This window comes from Mirounga angustirostris, unplaced genomic scaffold (assembly GCF_029215605.1).
Source record: "Mirounga angustirostris isolate CCGP_5_RB_7025 unplaced genomic scaffold, mMirAng1.0.hap1 SCAF_13, whole genome shotgun sequence".
Lineage (NCBI taxonomy): Eukaryota > Metazoa > Chordata > Mammalia > Carnivora > Phocidae > Mirounga > Mirounga angustirostris.
Window position 1 is genome coordinate 67786634 of NW_026991721.1, and position 19433 is coordinate 67806066.

At 38.5% G+C, this 19433-nt stretch overlaps 2 protein-coding genes across 2 annotated transcripts in view; one reads left to right on the forward strand and one right to left on the reverse strand.

The window, feature by feature from the left end:
* The window catches only part of NOX4 (NADPH oxidase 4), a 362080-nt gene that overhangs the window by 59882 nt on the left and 282765 nt on the right, over positions 1-19433 (reverse strand). The gene's annotated exons all lie outside the window — the stretch shown is intronic.
* The window catches only part of TYR (tyrosinase), a 103408-nt gene continuing 85112 nt past the window's right edge, over positions 1138-19433 (forward strand). Inside the window, exons 1-2 of the mRNA XM_045894595.2 lie at positions 1138-1995; positions 10503-10719. Coding sequence (XP_045750551.1) covers positions 1177-1995; positions 10503-10719 — 1036 coding nt within the window. The 5' untranslated portion in view covers positions 1138-1176. The remainder of the gene's footprint in view (positions 1996-10502; positions 10720-19433) is intronic.

Here is a 19433-nt window from a genome sequence, read left to right on the forward strand (position 1 = left end):
GTCCTGGGATCGAGCCCCACATCGGGCTCCCTGCTCAGCGGGAAGCCTGCTTCTCTCTCTCTCCCACTCCCCCTGATTGTGTTCCCTCTCTCGCTGTCTCTGTCAAATAAATAAATAAAATCTCTAAAAAAAAAAAAAAGTCTGATGTACATAATATCTATACTGCTCATTTGAAAACTAGCATAAGTGGTAGAATTAGATCTTTATCCATTCATTTCAATTTATCTAGCTTTACTATACACAGAGAAAGAGTTCCTGAATGTAGATGATCAATAAATATCTGCTGAATAAACATAGTGAAGCTATTCATTCACACCCTAAATTGAGAATTCTTTTATAAGACCCTATGGTAGACAAAATTTCAAAACAATTTCTGATTTCTAGAACTTATGGGTGAAACAGCGTGGCTATAGCATTTAAATAAAAAGAGTTTCCTTTGGGATATTAGCTAGTAAAAGTCTCCACAATAAAGCAGACCACCCACCTATCCCATCCGTAGGAATAATCAGAAAATAAATGGTTAGATTGCTAGCAACTAGTCAACTGCATCAAGATAATCAGGGAGACATAGCAGAAAGATTTCTTTTTCTTCAGATACTTTGTATGAAATAAATAAGCTGTAATATAACTAGAGATAAGATATAATCTCTAGGCTCTGAAAAGTATCTCTTTCTGCAAAGCTGAATTCTGCAAATTCTGTGGCCTACTTATGGTCTCAGAAACAACAATTTTGCACCCGTAATCTCTAACATTGCCTGAACTCTCTTAATAAGAGAAGCTCTATTCCTGACACTGCCTCCTATTTTCCAATTCAAATCATCATTAATCTCCTAGTCAACTAACTACATTTCCTTAGATCAGGCATTATTATTATTATTATTATTATCATTATTATTACCATGTGAATTAAACTATTAATGGTGAATAGTGTTTCTCACTTTAACATAGGCCTGTCCCACTGGTGGGATTCATGCCAACTCCAAAGACAAGTTAGTCATGTGGTTTTCAGAAGATGAAAGCTTAAGATAAAGCCTGAGAGTGTTTGATGCTGGAGGTAGGACTGGTATTATATAGGTCTTAGCCAAAACATGTGATAGTCACTGTAGGGGTAGCTGGAAAGAGAAGTGTGTGGCTCAATTAACTGGCTCAAGCAGATCCGTGAGGACTAGAGGAAGAATGCTCCTGGCTGCTTTGTACTGTCTGCTGTGGAGTTTCCAGACCTCCACTGGTCATTTCCCTCGAGCCTGTGCCTCCTCCAAGAGCCTGATGGAGAAGGAATGCTGCCCACCGTGGAGGGGTGACGGGAGTCCCTGTGGCCAGCTTTCTGGCAGGGGTGTCTGTCAGGACATCGTTCTGTCCAATGCCCCCCTCGGGCCTCAATTCCCCTTCACAGGGGTGGATGACCGGGAGTCTTGGCCCTCGGTCTTTTACAATAGGACCTGCCAGTGCTTTGGCAACTTCATGGGATTCAACTGTGGAAATTGCAGGTTTGGCTTTTGGGGACCAAACTGCACAGAGAAGCGACTCTTGGTGAGAAGAAACATCTTTGATCTGAGTGTCCCAGAGAAGAACAAATTTCTTGCCTACCTTACTTTAGCGAAGCATACCACCAGTCCAGACTATGTCATCCCCACAGGCACCTATGGCCAAATGAATAATGGATCAAACCCCAAGTTTAATGACATCAACATTTATGACCTCTTTGTCTGGATGCATTATTATGTGTCAAGGGACACACTGCTTGGAGGGTCTCAAGTCTGGAGAGACATTGATTTTGCTCATGAAGCCCCAGGTTTCCTGCCTTGGCACAGACTCTTCTTGTTGCTGTGGGAACAAGAAATCCAGAAGCTGACCGGGGATGAGAACTTCACTATTCCATATTGGGATTGGCGAGATGCTAAAAGCTGTGACATTTGCACGGATGAGTACATGGGAGGGCGCAACCCAGCAAACCCTAACTTACTCAGCCCAGCATCCTTCTTCTCCTCATGGCAGGTAAGGAGTCCTGGACATCCAATATCAGAGCCTAAAAGAACCTTAGCAATTGCTTCTTCAGGCAGGTCTTCATACACCTTCCTCCCCATCTCTCCTGCCAAGAGTAGAAAAGATCCCCTATTAAAAGTCCTCAGCATACCTTGTATTTTTCCTTTATAGCATACTTCACAATTGTAATTACATAAGTATTTGTGTGTTTATTTGTCTAATATCTTCTACCAGGTTCCTACACTCTAATAAATAAAGAGCATCTGGTTCATCACTGTATCTCTCAGCACCTAGGATGGTGCCTGGGAAGTGGTAAGGGCTCATTAAGTATTTGTTGAATGAATGGATGAATGAATATTTAGATGATTAAGTTAATGATCTAGGTCAGTGTTTCTGAAATTTTCTTCACAAAAAATTCATACAGTGTACAAATTACAAATCCCTGGTCCTAACCCTTAGACCCATTGATCAGAACTTCAGCAGGGGTGGGGGTGGGGTCCTTGGGAAGGCATCATTTACTAAATGTCTATGGTGATTATTATCATCAGGGAAATTTGGGGAATATTATTGAGAATAAATCTTTTTAAAAAATATATATCATGACCCTGGGGCCCAAATAGGTAAATAATGAAAACAGTGAATTTACATTGAGCATTTAGCCTGTGTGAAGCCTTGTTGCAAGTGTTTCTGTGTAGTTAACTCAGTTAATACTTTTGCTATCCCTTCACCTTGCTAAGGTTTAAAACACTGAGCTATAAAGATAACCTGTACAAGATCACAGGATCACTAGGAACTAGCAGAGACAGGTCAGGCTTGGCTGCCTGACCGCCTATACTATTCCCAAGGACATGACTGCTATGATGTCTTCAGCCAAAGAATCTGGCTTACTCTGTCTCATCTTTTTTCATTAGGCTGCAGAAGAAATTAGCTTTTTTTCTAAATATGTGCAAACTTTAGAGGTACAAGATAAGGGATTGCAATTCTGAAATTTAATTTCTATTTCTCCTATGATGAATTTTTCACTCTGGATTAGGGGCAAAATGTGACCAAAGAAATATGCTTTTAATAATTTATCATTTTAAAACCATAAGGAGGAAGAAATGTTTTTCTGTCTGTATTCCAGACATTTCTAATACAGCACTTTTGACTAGTAGTGCTTTATGGAACGAAGCCCAATGTTTCAATGGGATGGGAAGAATCCGGCATTCACGTCTTGCGCTCTGCAGGTTTGGAGTGTGAACGGCTTCCTACCCTCCCCACTAAGTTCACACACCTTCCAAATGGTGCCTATTGAAGCTCATTTAAAAATGGTCATAGTGTCATATCTGGTATCACTAATGTCAGCTATTTACCAAGAAGAATGAGTGTATTTATGCAGGAAAGGCTGGAAAAGATGAGCTTGAAAAAAAAATCTATTTCAATAAGATTTCAGACCTCCTACCTTAATCTATAAAATGCAAAACTCTCATCTAGTTCTCTCATCCTCTGTTACTGCTTAAAATACTGTTAAGCGAGGACAGGGATTTTCAGTCCATTATAATGCTTTCCTTAACTGTACAGCCTAGCCTCACTTGACCCAGAAAGCCTGGTGGCTTACCTAAATTACCAAAAATGTTACAACATCCACACGGAAGCTTAATAGAGAGATGCTAATTGATATTTGATTACATGAGATATATGCTAGTTGGTATGATTAGAATTATATGTGCATTTTTTTTCTAATCATTTATTGAGGGGAAAGTCCCTCCCCATCCCCTCTTTTCTTTATGATTGTGGCCAATTTTATTTCTAAATAAATCTTTTGGGGTCTAGTGGGTAAACACTGGACTGAAATTATGTCATTAGGTTCCATATTATTCAATGATTAAACTGCTGTGTAGTAATTGGTGTTAAAAATCAAATTCAGAAACAGAGTGAACAAAGACCATTGAAGAAAAACAAGCAAATGATAGTTTAAATAAAAAAGGGGAAATGAAAGAGAATTTGTATCTGCCTACTGTGAGTGGTGTCACTGTGTGAGGTGACAGTTGCTGTTTCCATTTCTGGTTACTGTCCTTTAAAAACGAAGATCAGTTGTTTATATACATTTAATTCAGTAGTTCTTAGTATCTAAACCACTTAGGGAGCTTAAAGAAAATTGCATGGATCCACCCACCTAATTCCTGCTGGAAAATCCTCTTCAGGTGGTCCACTGGAAAGTCCAGGCATCTGCATTTTTAAACATTTTTTAAAAGATTTATTTATTTATTTTGGGGGGAGGGGGGCAAAGGGAGATAGAGCAAGAGAATCCTCAAGCAGACTCCCCATATGGGGCTCCATCCCACAACCCTGAGATCATGACCCTAGCCAAAACCAAGAGTCTGGCGCCCAAACGACTGAGCCACCCAGGCGTCCCCAGGCATCTGCATTTTTAAAACCTTCTGTTGTGGGACGCCTGGGTGGCTCAGTCGGTTAAGTGTCTGACTCTTGGTTTCGGCTCAGGTCGTGAGATCCAGGCCCACATCAAGCTCCACGCTCAGCATGGAGTCTGCTTGAGATTCTCTCTCCCTCTCCCTCTGCCCCTCCTGCTCATGCTCCCTCTCTTTCTCTAAAATAAAGAAAAAAAAATCTTTAAAAATAAATAAATGAAACCTTCCTTTGTGATTCTAATGTGAAGTCAGCATTGAGAATCACCGATTTAATGAATCTGGAAGTTGTTTTGGTATCTATTTCACTTTATAAACTCAGGTTCTGTAATAAACACACCCCTAGTTTAAATGTTTTCGCCTAATTGTACACTCAAATCGAGAAGTGAGCTGCTCTCTGAGAAGGGAGAATCAAATAGCTTCCCGACTCAGTGAACTCACAGAGACCTTCGAAATTAGCTAGACTGCTAGCCCTTTGAATGCCAAGCCTCCATTTCTTCCTCAGTGTCAGATATGTTTTACAACGCAAAAACAGAGGTTTTAGAAATTCATAGCATTTATTAACTGTGAGCTAAGAGACACTCAGTGGTGTGTGGTGTAGTGCCCTTATTTTATAAAAGAAGATAGAGGCCCCAAAAAGGTATGATTTCTCCAAGGTCACACAGCTGAGGACTGAAACCTGGTGCTTCTGACTCCAATGTTGTTTCTCTGTTAATATGGAGCCATTTAGGCTCAGAAGAGATCAATTAAGTCACTAATTTATGGATATAAAATTTGACTTGTAGCCACTTGGACTCCCTTAAAATTCAGTTGCATAGACAACTGGGACAGACATTCTGATGTAGTCCTTTTCATTTATGTTAATAAAAATATTCCATTAGACTCTTACTGATGTACATCCCTTACTCAGGTAGAATTGACCCTCACCCCTTTGAGCTTTGTACAGATTTATATGATGGCACCTATAACTCTTCAGTACATGTCATTGTTTTCAAACCTGTTTTTGTCTATCAGACTGTCAGCTTCTCCAAGGAAGAGACCATTTCTAATTTATTTTTGTATCCACAGAGCTCAGAACCATGATATATGCATATAATGGGCTTTATAAACATATGCTGAATTAAACAAAACTAAAAATCATAGAAATGTTAGCTCTAATAATAACATACATCAAAAATTAAACTCCGCATGCCTGGATTTCTAGAACCTTAGACCATACTTCTTTATAGGACTGGATCCCCAAGGCCAAGGACACAACAATGCAAAATAAGCAGTGACTCACTGAACACGTAGAATAAAACATTTTATGTAGTTCTCTCTGGGCTTCTATATATGTATGTTTATGCAGCAAAAAGGAAAAAAGAATATACAATAGAGAAAATAAAGCAGTGTTATTTAAGTGAGTGTTATTTAAGTGAGATTAATAATACTCACTGATAGGGTTTTCTATTAAATAAAATAATATGTAAATCAGTGTTAGTATGTTTAGAAAACTATTTTTCTCATATTCAGAATGCATGTCTTTTTTGTATATATTTTTTCATTTAGTTCTTTAATGCCAAGAGCTTTTAATGTAGAAGCATGTTTGTCATCAATTAAAACAGTCCAACATTTTTGGAGATGGGGGTCCTTAATAACACTAAAGTACAAATACCTGTGCTCAACACAATTAGATCCAATGTTATGCAAGCAGCTGATAGACCAGCCTTAAAAAGCAAAGGTAGATCAGGGTAGCTGTCATGATGGATCAGAATAAAGAGAAATAAACATTCCTAGATGATAGCCATGACTGAAATGTGGCCAGGGAATTCACTCATCAGGTGAAAAGCACATCACATGGAAGCGAACAGTGGGAAGAAAAAAGAAAAAAGTCACATTTCAGCAGAGAGTCATGGGTTTTAGGTAACCATGGCAACAGCTCAGTGAAATAACAGCTTCTTTTTTTTCTTTATGGAAAAGATTCTGTGGAATGTCATATGGTTTACTTTTTTTTTTTTTCCCACAAATAAATCTCTAATGCCCTAATAGAATCTTTGCTCCTGACAGCTTCTAATAACTGGTAGTTTGTTGCTATTTACTTAAGTTTAAGAGAACACCATCTAGCTTCACCTCAATTAATACATCTTTCTTCTTTCTATCTCTCTTTTTTCATTTGACTTGGGACACTTGATTTTTCCCCCCATCATATGTTATAAATCACCAGTGTTCAAATAGAAAAAGAAGAACTTCCTCATCATAGGACCTCTGCCACTTACCAGATGATAGTGAACAAATTATTTAGAGTCTTTGACCTTTGGTTTATCTCAACAGAAAAAAATGGGGTGCAGTTATTATATATGCTTGTTTTCTGTGTTAATGAAAGCACTAAATGCAATGGAAAGCAGAATAATGTAGTGGAAGGTATAATCTTTTGAATCACAGAAACACGAGTTTCAGTGGACTTTTGTAACTTCCATCACTACAAGATACTGGACAAGTTACTTATTCTGGGACCTTTTCCTTTAAAATTAGAATAATATATCTTAAAGCATTATTGTGGAGGGATTCAATGGAATCTGTTAATGTAAAATGACTGGTTTAGTATCTGACATATTCTTTGAGTTCCATGTGTGGAAATTATTACTATAACATAACTTTATATGACATATCAATGTTTGTTATTACAATTTGGTGGCTTGCCCAATGGGCTTATATTCAATAATAGTATAATAGCTGTCATTTTTTAAAAAAGATTTTATTTGGGGGGACTAGGGATAGAGGGAGAGCAGAGAGAGAATCTCAAGCAGACTCCCCGCTGAGCTTGATCCCACAGCCATGAGATCATCACCTGAGCAGAAATCAAAAGTCAGACACTCAACCAACTGAGCCACCCAGGCGCCCCAAAAGCAATTATTATTAAACACTCTATACCTGAAACTGTATACTAAGTGCTTTGCATATGTTAAATTATTTGATCCTTCATTAAAAGCTTTTATAATACCCATGTACAGATGAAAAACTTAATACTCAGAGAGCTTAAGTAATTTGCCCAAGGTCATGTATCTAATAATAGTCAATACTAGAAATCATGTCTGACTCTCAGCTCCATGATCCTAACCATTGTGTTTAACGATTTCTCCTCCCTGACTCTCCTTCTGTAACAAATACAAACATGATCACTTGGAACTAAGTTTTTCAAATTATTTCTGGAACCAGGGTAGATTTCCTCCTTGTTACTAATACATCCAGTCATCTGAACACTTAGTCACTTGGCAGTTGACATTTCAGCAAAAATAGTTCCATTCAAACCTCTCTAATTTAAAGGAGTCTGCTATAGGAGTTTTTGAGGCAGTAGGATCTTTCGAAAATGTCCTGAGATGGTTTATTATTCCAACAGGAATGAAATGATTTCATTTATGTACCTGTCGTGATGTCTAGTTAATCGACATGATAAAGGAATCCAACATATTATATTCAAGGCAAAAGCTAGGTTAGCTTTATTCAACCATTCCTAAGCCATTTACAGGCAGTAATAAATGTAGTGGATATATACATTTGGAATCAGCACTGTGTATTAATGTTCTAGCCCTGGCTCTAAGCATCACATGACCTTAGACAAGTCACCCAACAGATCTATTTCTCAATTATGCGTGGATAAAAGAATTGAGGAATGTTGTGAAGTGTGAAGAAACCTGGAGACCGACATTTGCTGGGCAAAAAAACTGTGCTACTTTCTATTACTATTCTATTTTATTATTAATATAGTAGATGTGAATTATACATTACTGTGTTACATAATAGTATATTTTTATTATATCCTATTATATTTAATGTGATTTCATATTATAGTTGAGAAAATTGAGACTTAGCAAGTCTAAATAATGTGCTCACTGACACATCGCGAGTAAGTAGCAGGGCCGGAACTGACGCCTACATCTACCGGAATTTGACATCCGGTTCTTTTCCAACACACAATGCTTCAATTCATAAGTGATATCTTAGTGACCCAAAATTGAAAGCTTCTCTACGTGTCTCTCGTTGAACATAGTACCAGCTATTCCTGGGGGGCATGGCTCATTCAGTTCCATCTCATGATAATTGAATTTGCTTTTACATTTCTCTAGAGGGCAAACTCACTGTAGCAGGAGACTGATAAGATTGTCTTGATTATTTTTAACTGTGATGCAAACAAGTGACCAGGAAGGCTTTTCACTTTTAAAATATTGTTCCATGTGCCTTGCCTGTTGCCCATAAAAGTATTCATCATAATACAGGGTTTTAGATGCTACTAGCCCTTTGTATTCTTCCGTACTCAGACTGCATTTCCTCATCATTAAAATAGGAAAGAAAAATCATATAAACCTACAAGGTGGTTGTGTGAAATTTAAAAAATGTACACAGCGATGCCTTCCTGATGATCTGGAACAGAATAGGGCCTCAATATATGTTTAATAAAAATGATACATTTAAAAAATACCTTCCAGGGCAGAGGTTGATACCAATTACAGGATGAGTTAAAAAGTCTGCTGAACACATGTTTGTAGTTGAAGATTCATTGGTTCGTCCATTGATTTGTTTTTCATCCATCAAATGTTGATTGAGCCTCTATTCTAGATTAGGTGAACAGTAATAATAATAAAGTTGTCCTCGTGGAGATCACATTTTCTAAGGGAAGTGATACTGATTGTTTATCAAGGGAGTCTAAAGTAAATGAAGTCTACATTTGACAAAGAATGATGTTATCTGCTCAGTGGGCACAGGCCTCCTGTGGAAGTATGTACCTGTTATGAACAGTCGGTCATGGCAGGGTGGTTCTCTGCACTTCTTGTTTTGGGTTAGGATTGATATCTTGCTACTTAGTTCATTGCTCTCACTGAATCTAAGGCATCAGTGATTTTAAGATGAATTAATTTATATAGCACCGAGACCAAAAAATAAAGATAAATCTGCTTATTAAATTATAGTGTAATATTTTTAATCTTTTACAAATTTTAATTTATATTTATACTGAAAGAGCTCCTTTTGACTTCTGTAGTGAAATATTTTTATTGTAGTTCATTCTTCTGCCTACCTATAAATGAAACTATAAGCAAAATAATTCAGTGAAGAATTCCTCAAAATTCTTCCTATTTAGAGTCAGATCCTTTTGAATTACTTTCAAAGTCAGAGTTAACAGCGTCTGTTTTTTCTAAGATATTGCCTTGGCCTTGAAGACAAGGTCAGATGTCAGATCCATGGCAAGGAGTGAGCATGCTTAGGCATGAAAAAAGTCATGGCAGGGAGAAGCACAAGTAATGCTAGGAGAAGGGTAGCCAACCTGACTTTAGCAGTCAGATCGCATCATTTGTAAACAAATTGAAGAATGGTGCCCAGATTCAAGCTATATTCTGGAGGTACAATTGACAAGGCTGGCTAATGATTTCAATCATAAGCGAAAGACATAAGAGAATAAAATACAAATGAAAAGTCACCAGTTCTGGCTTAAAAAGGATGACTCATAGGTTTGAGCTTCAGGATGTTTGGTGTGATAGGAAATATGGGAAGAGGAACAGAGTTTGGGGAGTTTAAACGTGACATGTGAGATGCATGGGAGATAAGACTGAAATAGGAAGTCAGAGATGGATATACAGGTTTAAAGTTCAGAGGAGTGGTTTTGAACTAGAGATAGGAACTAGGGAGTTCTCACCAAGTAGTTGGCATGTAAGCCATGAAACTTGTGAGAGCCAAAAGAGAAGATATGTAGAGAGAGAAAACAGGAGATGGCACAGACGTAAACTCGGGACCAGGGCTAGCTTCGTGGGCAGACAACTAACAAAGTCACACAATGGATGTTTAACAGATGTTTGTCAGGCTAATGTTCTCATCAAATAAATATTTGACAAAATTATATGAAGTCATTTTTATTATCCTCCTTCGATCGATGAGGCCTAGGAAATTTGACTCATTTTCTTAAGTAGATACAAGATGAGAATTCTGTTCTAGATTTTAGCTTTCACTGCTTATTCGGCAACCCTCAGAAGGCTGCTTCCTTCAACAACTTCCTTTAAGATATGGAACTCTCGGTGAATCTCCCTGCCTTCCCCACTTTGATGTTGAGGCGGCCACAACTCCTTTAACGTAAAGGTTTTTGTGTAGATAATCTGCACCCGCCTGGAGGAGTACAACAGCCAGCAGGTTTTATGCGACGGAGCTCCGGAGGGACCGCTTCGGCGCAATCCCGGAAACCATGACAAAGCCAGGACCCCGAGGCTGCCCTCCTCCGCTGATGTGGAATTCTGCCTAAGTCTGACCCAGTATGAATCGGATTCCATGGATAAAGCTGCCAATTTCAGCTTTAGAAATACACTGGAAGGTAATCCTCTTTTATCACTCATTTAAAATTTCCTCTGTTTTTCTGCACTGTTTGTAATCTCTTATCCAAAACCCCAGATATGTTTAAGAATTCAGAATTTTCTGAGTAAAGACAAGTGGCATATATGCCTATATGGCCAATAATCCTCACAGAGTCTAAGCGGCACCATAATCCAACACATACAACTCTTCAGCAAGAGGTATGAATACACCCACCGTCACAATAAAGAAAGATGATTGGCAGCCTAATGGTGAATAAGGTCAGCTTTTTCCACTGATAGAGTATTTTTTTTTTTTAGAGTATTGATGCTGAACAAAACATTTCAGACCAATTAGTATTTTGGAATTATAGATAAAAGACTGTGGATCTATCATACTTTGCAAGTTTTAGTATTTTACCTAGTTTAAAATACTTTGAACACTAGGCTCTTTGAGCCAAGTCCATTCTCTTACCTATAATAAGGATTAAATCTATATGTCAGGTTAAGTCTCCATCTCATTATCCCTCAAGGTTTCTGTGCTTTGTCAGAGATTCCTTCTCAGAGGCTCTTCTAGGTCCTACTTTTCCTACAAAGTTCTCAGTCCTGCTTGCTCTTCCCTTCAGCACCTGTTGATTCTTCTCTGCTCAATGCTGTCCTAGTCATGAAACTCACTTTTTTCACCTTAATATGCATTATGGAAACAAACTACAAACAAAACAAAATCAAGATCATTCACTTGTCACAGATTTAATAGGAAGTTTGGGAAGACAGAGGGCTAACTTGTTGCAATGTCAACAACTCAACATTTAACACTAAACCGTCCACCTCCTACAAGCCTCTTTGGCACCCTACTATGTAGACAAACCTTTCTCTTATTTCTTTCTTCTTAACTTTCTTGTTTTGTTTTCTTGTCATTGTGGTTGTTGTTTTATCCTCTAACTTCTGTTGCTCAACTATACAGAGTAGTTTTACTGTCCCTTTCATATTCCTGGGTCCTTCCAACCATAACCTTCGGGCCGTGCTCTCCTCGAGAAGCAGTTTAAACAAGGAGCATATCACCCTAAAGAGGAATCCTGCTTCCAGCCATTAAAATAAAAATTGTGTTTATCTTCTGAAAGTAATTTTAATGATTAACATTTTCCAGCCAAACACTATCTCACTTAATTCTTACAACCATCCTCTGAGAAATATAGCACCATTATTTTGACTTTAAAGAGAGGAAACAGGATTAGAGATATTATATAATTCTGCTGTAAGCATTCATTCAGTAAGTGACAGAGCTAAATCTGTTCCGAGAATTGTCAAGTGCCAAAACCCAAGAGTGCTTTCCATTGTACTCTGATGACCCAGAGTGGGTTGAGAGTTTCTTGAGGGTGAACCGTAAATATATCAAGCTGAACCTTCAATAATATAATAAGGCAATGCATGGTGTCAGGAGTCTCAGAGCCTATATACTGAGACAGAGGTGCACACACAAGTTGACAGTCACCATCTGGGAGGATTGGGTGTCTCATTGGACTATGCAGAGGTTAACAGCAGGACTCCAAATTCTGACTTAATGACACTGCAAAGTTGGGCCTCATCCTTAAGGAGACAGAAGTACTTTATAGGTTTTTCAGGCAGATTTTCTAGCAGTGGGAAAGCATGAACTTTGAAACTAAGGAACATGGGCTGGTCACAGAAATAAGGTAAGGGAGCCACACGTTTCTGGGCCTCAAGGTGAAAAAAGAAAATGGCTTGAGCTGTGTCAACTCAGCCAATGGCTTTCAAATGAGTTTCTAATGCACAGAGGTGAGTGGAGAACATTAGATTTATCACAAATAATTTGCTATTAATAAATTATGATTGTGAATTATTTTCTTCTTCATATTTTTCTTTATTATTCTCATTCACACATAGTCCAGTATGCTTTCTTAAGGAGGAGAAAAAAAGCTTATCATAGCACATTATCTGGCACATGATAGGTGTTCAATAAGTTTTTGGTAACTGAACATAAGTAAAACTTAATGCACTTCAAATTGCCTCTAACCCACCACTTAGTTTACTTATCAGTGTTGTGTGTTGCCAACGTACTGGTGGGAAAATCTTAGCAAACATTGATCTGAGCTATAAGGGTTTTCCCTGATCAAGGCCACATTTTTTTTTACTCTTTTCTTTTCTTTCTTTTATTCAGAAGTAATTCTAAGCCTGCAGAAAAATTACAACAATAAAATAGTACAAAAGACATATACACCCAGATTCACTTACTGTTTACATTATATCTGGTTTGCTGTTTCTTTCTCCCAAACTGAACCACTTGAGGATGAGTTGTATGGATTAGAACTCTTTACCCCTGGGTATGTCAGTGTATTTTTTCCTTAGAGTAGGAATATTCTCGTACATAATCACAGACCAGTTATTAACTACAGTAAATTCTATATTGATATAAAACTTTATTCTAATCTAATATTTCTATTCTAATTTTTTTCTTTTTTTTTTTTTTAAAGATTTTATTTATTTATCTGAGACAGAGAGAATGAGAGAGACAGAGAGCACATGAGAGGGGGGAGGGTCAGAGGGAGAAGCAGGCTCCCTGCGGAGCAGGGAGCCTGATGCGGGACTCGATCCCGGGACTCCAGGATTATGACCTGAGCCGAAGGCAGTCGCTTAACCAACTGAGCCACCCAGGCGCCCTCTAATTTTTTTCAATAGGCCTACCAATATATTTTATAGCATTTTTTTTTTTTCTCCATAACAGGATCCAGACTAGGGCAGGTAACATTTAGTTGCCATGTCTCTTCAGCCTTCTTTCATCTAAAACATTTTTACAGATCCCTTTTTTTTCTTTAATGAGATTGACACTGGGGGAATACAGTCCTTCCCAACATTTTTAAATAGAGTTTCTTTTTTTTGAGTTTGTCTGATATTTCCTCATGATTGGATGCAGGTAATGCCTTCTTAGCCAGAATTCTATGTAGGTGGCTTTGTGTCTAAGAGTGTATCCCATTGGGAGGCATAGGACAACCATCTGTCTCACATTGATGATGTGCATTTGGTCATCTGCTCCAGATGTGGCCCAATTTCCCCATTTCATAGTAACTTATTTTCTTTCTTTCAAAATAATAAATTGAGTACATGGAGACATTTTTTAATACTATGCAAATATTCTGCTTTCTCCTGCAGTTGCCATCCATTACAAAATGATGTTTCCAACTTCAGCACTCCCTTTACATTTATTAGCCAGCACTCAGGATTCTACTGTTAGCAAGAACCCACCTGCCTGCCTTCCTTCTTTCTTTCCTCCCTCCCTCTCTCCCTATCATCTATCTATTATCTATCTATCTATCTATCTATCTATCTATCTATCTATCTATCTATCTATGGTATTGAGTAAAGACTTACAGTTTTTTCAATGGTATAAATTCTTTAAGGTGCATAATTACCTCAGTGCTCAGATGGTCCCAGATTCCATCGATGGGCACCCCTTCAAGCTGGCTCTTATGTCTCTGTTTCACATCCCCATTATTTTGTTAGTATTTTCTTTCTTTCTGGTATAACAAAGTATTCTAGAGTCATCTTGTACTTGCAGTGCCTCGGGCCTGAATCAGTCATATTTTTTCAGAAACAATGGTTCCTTTCTGTGGGGAAGGATATTAGAAACAAAGATCTGGGAGCAAGTCTTGCCCACTAGACACATTTTAAAACCAGATAGGGTGGGATGTGGGGTGTCTTGGCTACAAGGAGTGCTCAAGCAAGTATAGCTGTGAGGAGCGCAGAGCGGGAGAAGCAGGAGCAAAGGCAGCCTACTGCGTTCTGTTCTCAATAAAACAGGTGGAATGGAATGGTCAGTTTTGATTGAACCTCACAGTTATTGCTGCCCTTTGATTCTTTCCAGCCTTGTGAGAGGTGTGTAATGTACATCCCATTGAACACATTCTCACAGCCAGTCCTGGGATGGAGGAGCTGTGGTGTTTTCATCTGCTAAAGTTATTTATGTAACCTCAGCTTTCCTCTTAGATTTAAATGCTGAAATAAATATTGAAAATGGGCCACTTGTGAATTGTGTAAAAGAGACTCATGTTCTTCGATAAAGCAAAGAAAAAATAAGTATGCATTATAAAAGGTAGTCTTCTGATTAGGCTAAATTTTTGGTTCCCATGCAGTGTGGGCTATTGGATTCAGAGAAGAATCTTCTCACATCCAAATCTCTGACTGCCCAGGGTGCTGTACTTCCCAGTTTATAATCGTACTAATGCAAAATTAGCAGTGGCATGTGTGTTGGGGGCTGAGGGAGGAATGCCAATTTAGCGAAGTGGTTAAAAGCAATCAAACTGACTGGAAGTTGATCCAAACTCCACCACTTCCTAGATATATCACATTGAATAAGTTATTTCACGGGCACCTGGGTGGCTCAGATGGTTAAGCGTCTGCCTTCGGCTCAGGTCATGATCTCAGGGTCCTGGGATCGAGTCCCGCATCGGGCTCCCTGCTCCTTGGGAGCCTGCTTCTCCCTCTGCCTCGCTCTCTCTCTCTCTGTCTCTCATGAATAAATAAATAAAATCTTTAAAAAAAATAAGTTATTTCACTTCTGGGCCTTAGTTTCATCATCTTTAAAATGTAGAATAATAATTTATGGGGTTTGTGTAAAGATGAAATGATATAATACATGTAAGGAACTTACAATGTTGCTTCAGTAAATGGCAGCTATAATTATGTTAAACCGAGATTGGTTGTTGATAACTCAGTTATCACTCATTAATTTTTCTAAGAATTAGCTTAGAAACCAAGTATGGACTGACTCCTGAGAAAATAGGTCATGATGGGCTAGGTGTAGTAGAAAAATGGGGAGGGAGAACAATGGAAAAAATTTCTTGAGAGAGACCCAGAGATAGATAGCATTTCTGGTGACAAATAATTTTTCAGGGGGAGTTCCCAAAAACAAGGAGACAAGAGAAAAGGCAGCTCGTGTGACCCCAAAAGGGGAAAAGGTACAAGAACAAGGAACAACTCTAATTTAAAGCTGTGTTCGCAACCCTAAGCACAGTGCAACTTAAGATCATGGAAACTTAGAGCTGAAAGACACTTCTCCATGCGTTCACTCCAACATCCCGTACTGTGCTGAGATGTCACTATGACAACATCCCTGCGTGGCCATTCAAGGACAGGGACTAACCTACCTCACAAGGGAGAACAAAAGTTCCAGTGTACAGAAAAAAAAAAAAAAAAAAAAAAAAAACGTAGTTCTATTCGATTTAAAAAGCCCTCCATGATCCTGGTACTACCAGAGAGACATATTTCCCAAGAAGGTAAAAATAGAAGAACTGGATCTTGAAATATCAATAATTTCTCACCAAGAAGGGAAGAAGAAAGGCATTTCCAGCAGAGGAGACAACATGCATTGTGGAACAGAGGTGTGAAATTAGTTACCACAAAATAAGAAGTTGTGTATGGCTAAAATATTAAGTTTGCAATGGGAGATAAGAAGAGGTGTCAAGAACTTAGAATACATCATGTATACCCCTGTATCTCAATCTGCTCTAGAGGAAAAAAAAGTTATAGGGTCCTAAAAATATGCCCACAGATCCCTAGGGAATTAGGAAACTAAAGTTTGTTCTATGTAAATGTCTCTCATAGCTTCCCTGTAAAAGAGAGATATTTGAAAACCCAGTGTTTAAAAACCATGATACTATGTTTGTATCTTCAAAAATATGTCTACACTACTTGTTTTGTGAAACATTGCTCTAGACAATGTGAGTCAAGAGAGGCCAGCAGGAAGTTGATATGATCCTCTCTATATGTCAACAAGGTACGAAGATAGTGGCCTTAGGAGAATACAGGATGATTAATCAGTGAGCCATTGGGGGGAAAATAGATGGTGAGGGCTTGTTTTCGGGTAGGGAGACTGAGATGCAGATGAGTTGGTTGGAGTCTAGCAATTTTTGTATACTCTTGAGAATAGAGGATCAGGAGCTCTTGGTAGCCAAATGGGAGACAGACAGGTGAGCAACACATTAAGAATGGTTCTAAAACATCTCCCATCGATTTCTCATAATTGGTCCTTGTTTTGTCCTCTCAAGCTATACACCATTTAAAATCTAGTTTCTCTTCATATGACGGCTCTTCTAAAATAACTGCTATTATGATTCTCCAAAACTTTTCTTTTGGGCAGCCCTTCAACCCTATTTTATTGTGACACGTCACTGGGAAGTATCTCACCTCTTCATTTGCTAGGATTTCTTGAGGAGCAGTTCAAAAAGTAAAAAAAAAAAAAAAAGAGCTCTGGGCTTTAATGAAAGAAAATGGAAGTTTTGACATTTTGAATGATATTTTATAGCAGTGTGCATATTTGAAGAGAAAGGCCAGCAGCCAGTCACAGTGAAGTCTCAAAGAATGACTGAGTTTTCAGTGTCTGTGCTTGAGAAATGGACTTTATTAGGACATCCAGAAATGATCACACAGGCTCAAAAACTAAATTCCATTGAGACCAACTGTATAAATCTTAATGCCAAGGAGATGGTTTCAGTGAGATGGGACATTCTAGTGATGGGAAGGTTCCAGTACTCTCCTGCACACCTTTACCTGTTCTGAGGGAATCAGAGAGCTGAACAGCTTGGTATAGATTGGTGTTCACTGACTCAGAACAGAGGCAAAAGGTTTTGAGAAGCTCAGAACAAGAAAACTTTTCCAAGCTTGGGATACTTAACTCCCCAGAAATACCACCTTGCCAACCCTGTTGGTATTTGGATCAGGCAATGTTCCTGATCATCATAATAATAAAAATCTCTGTGTGGCAGACATTCTCATTTCTTACATGTTATATTATTTAATCCTAACAACAGTCCTATGATATTTAACATTCATTGATCAAACTAAAGGACCATCTTAAGTAGTTATCCCAATGAGTTTAGAAATATTAAAGAGGGCATGTACTGAATGGAGCACTGGGTATTATACACAAACAATGAATCATGAAACACTACATCAAAAACTAATGATGTAATGTATGGTGATTAATATAACATAATAAAATAAAATAAAATAAAATAATTAAAAAAAAGAAAGAAAACAGTGTGTCTCCTTCCAGTTGAGTGAGCTGATTCAACTCATTTGACTCAAAGGATAGCTTTTTTTCTCTTTATTCCCAGTTCTCATGGAAAATAAGACCCTTCTGATAACATGTAGGGAATTCAAACAAGTATGCTGTGTATTATTCTACAAGTGGGTTTTCTTTGAATGTGCTTCTTTTTTTTTTATTCTTATGTTAATCCCCATACATTACATCATTAGTTTTAGATGAAGTGTTCCATGATTCATTGTTTGTGCATAACACCCAGTGCTCCATGCAGAACGTGCCCTCCTCAATACCCACCACCAGGCTAACCCATCCTCCCACCCCCCTCCCCTCTAGAACCCTCAGTTTGTTTTTCAGAGTCTATCGTCTCTCATGGTTCGTCTACCCCTCTGATTTCCCCCGCTTCATTCTTCCCCTCCCGCTACCTTCTTCTTCTTTTTTTTTTTCTTAACATATACTGCATTATTTGTTTCAGAGGTGCAGATCTGAGATTCAAAAGTCTTGCACAAATCACAGCGCTTAGCAGAGCACACACCCTCCCCAATGTCTACCACCCAGTCACCCCATCCCTCCCACCCCCCCACTCCAACAACACTCAGTTTGTTTCCTGCGATTAAGAATTCCTCATATCAGTGAGATCATATGATACATGTCTTTCTCTGACTTATTTCACTCAACATAATACCCTCCAGTTCCATCCACGTCGTTGCAAATGGCAAGATCTCATTCCTTTTGATGGCTGCATAATATTCCATTGTATATATATACCACCTCTTCTTTATCCAGTCATCTGTCGATGGACATCTTGGCTCTTTCCACAGTTTGGCTATTGTGGACATTGCTGCTATAAACATCGGAGTGCACGTGCCCCTTCGGATCCCTACTTTTGTATCTTTGGGGTAAATACCCAGTAGTGCAATTGCTGGATCATATGGTAGCTCTATTTTCAACTTTTTGAGGAACCTCCATACAGTTTTCCAGAGTGGCTGCACCAGCTTGCATTCCCACCAACACTGTAGGAGGGTTCCCCTTTCTCCGCATCCCCGCCAACATCTGTCGTTTCCTGACTTGTTAATTTTAGCCATTCTAACTGGTGTGAGGTGGTATCTCATTGAGGTTTTGATTTGGATTTCCCTGATGCTGAGCGATATTGAGCACTTTGTCATGTGTCTGTTGGCCATTTGGATGTCTTCATTGGAAAAATGTCTGTTCATGTCTTCTGCCCATTTCTTGATTGGATTCTTTGTTCTTTGGGTGTTGAGTTTGATAAGTTCTTTATAGATTTTGGATACTAGCCCTTTATCTGATATGTCATTTGCAAATATCTTCTCCCATTCTGTCGGTTGTCTTTTGGTTTTGTTGACTGTTTCCTTTGCTTTGCAAAAGCTTTGTATCTTGATGAAGTCCCAATAGTTCATTTTTGCCCTTGCTTCCCTTGCCTTTGGCGATGTTTCTAGGAAGAAGTTGCTTCAGCTGAGGTCAAAGAGGTTGCTGCCTGTGTTCTCCTTTAGGATGTTGATGGACTCCTGTCTCACATTGAGGTCTTTCAACCATTTGGAGTCTATTTTTGTGTGTGGTGTAAGGAAATGGTCCACTTTCATTCTTCTGCATGTGGCTGCCCAATTTTCCCAACACTATTTGTTGAAGAGACTGTCTTTGTTCCATTGGACATTCTTTCCTGCT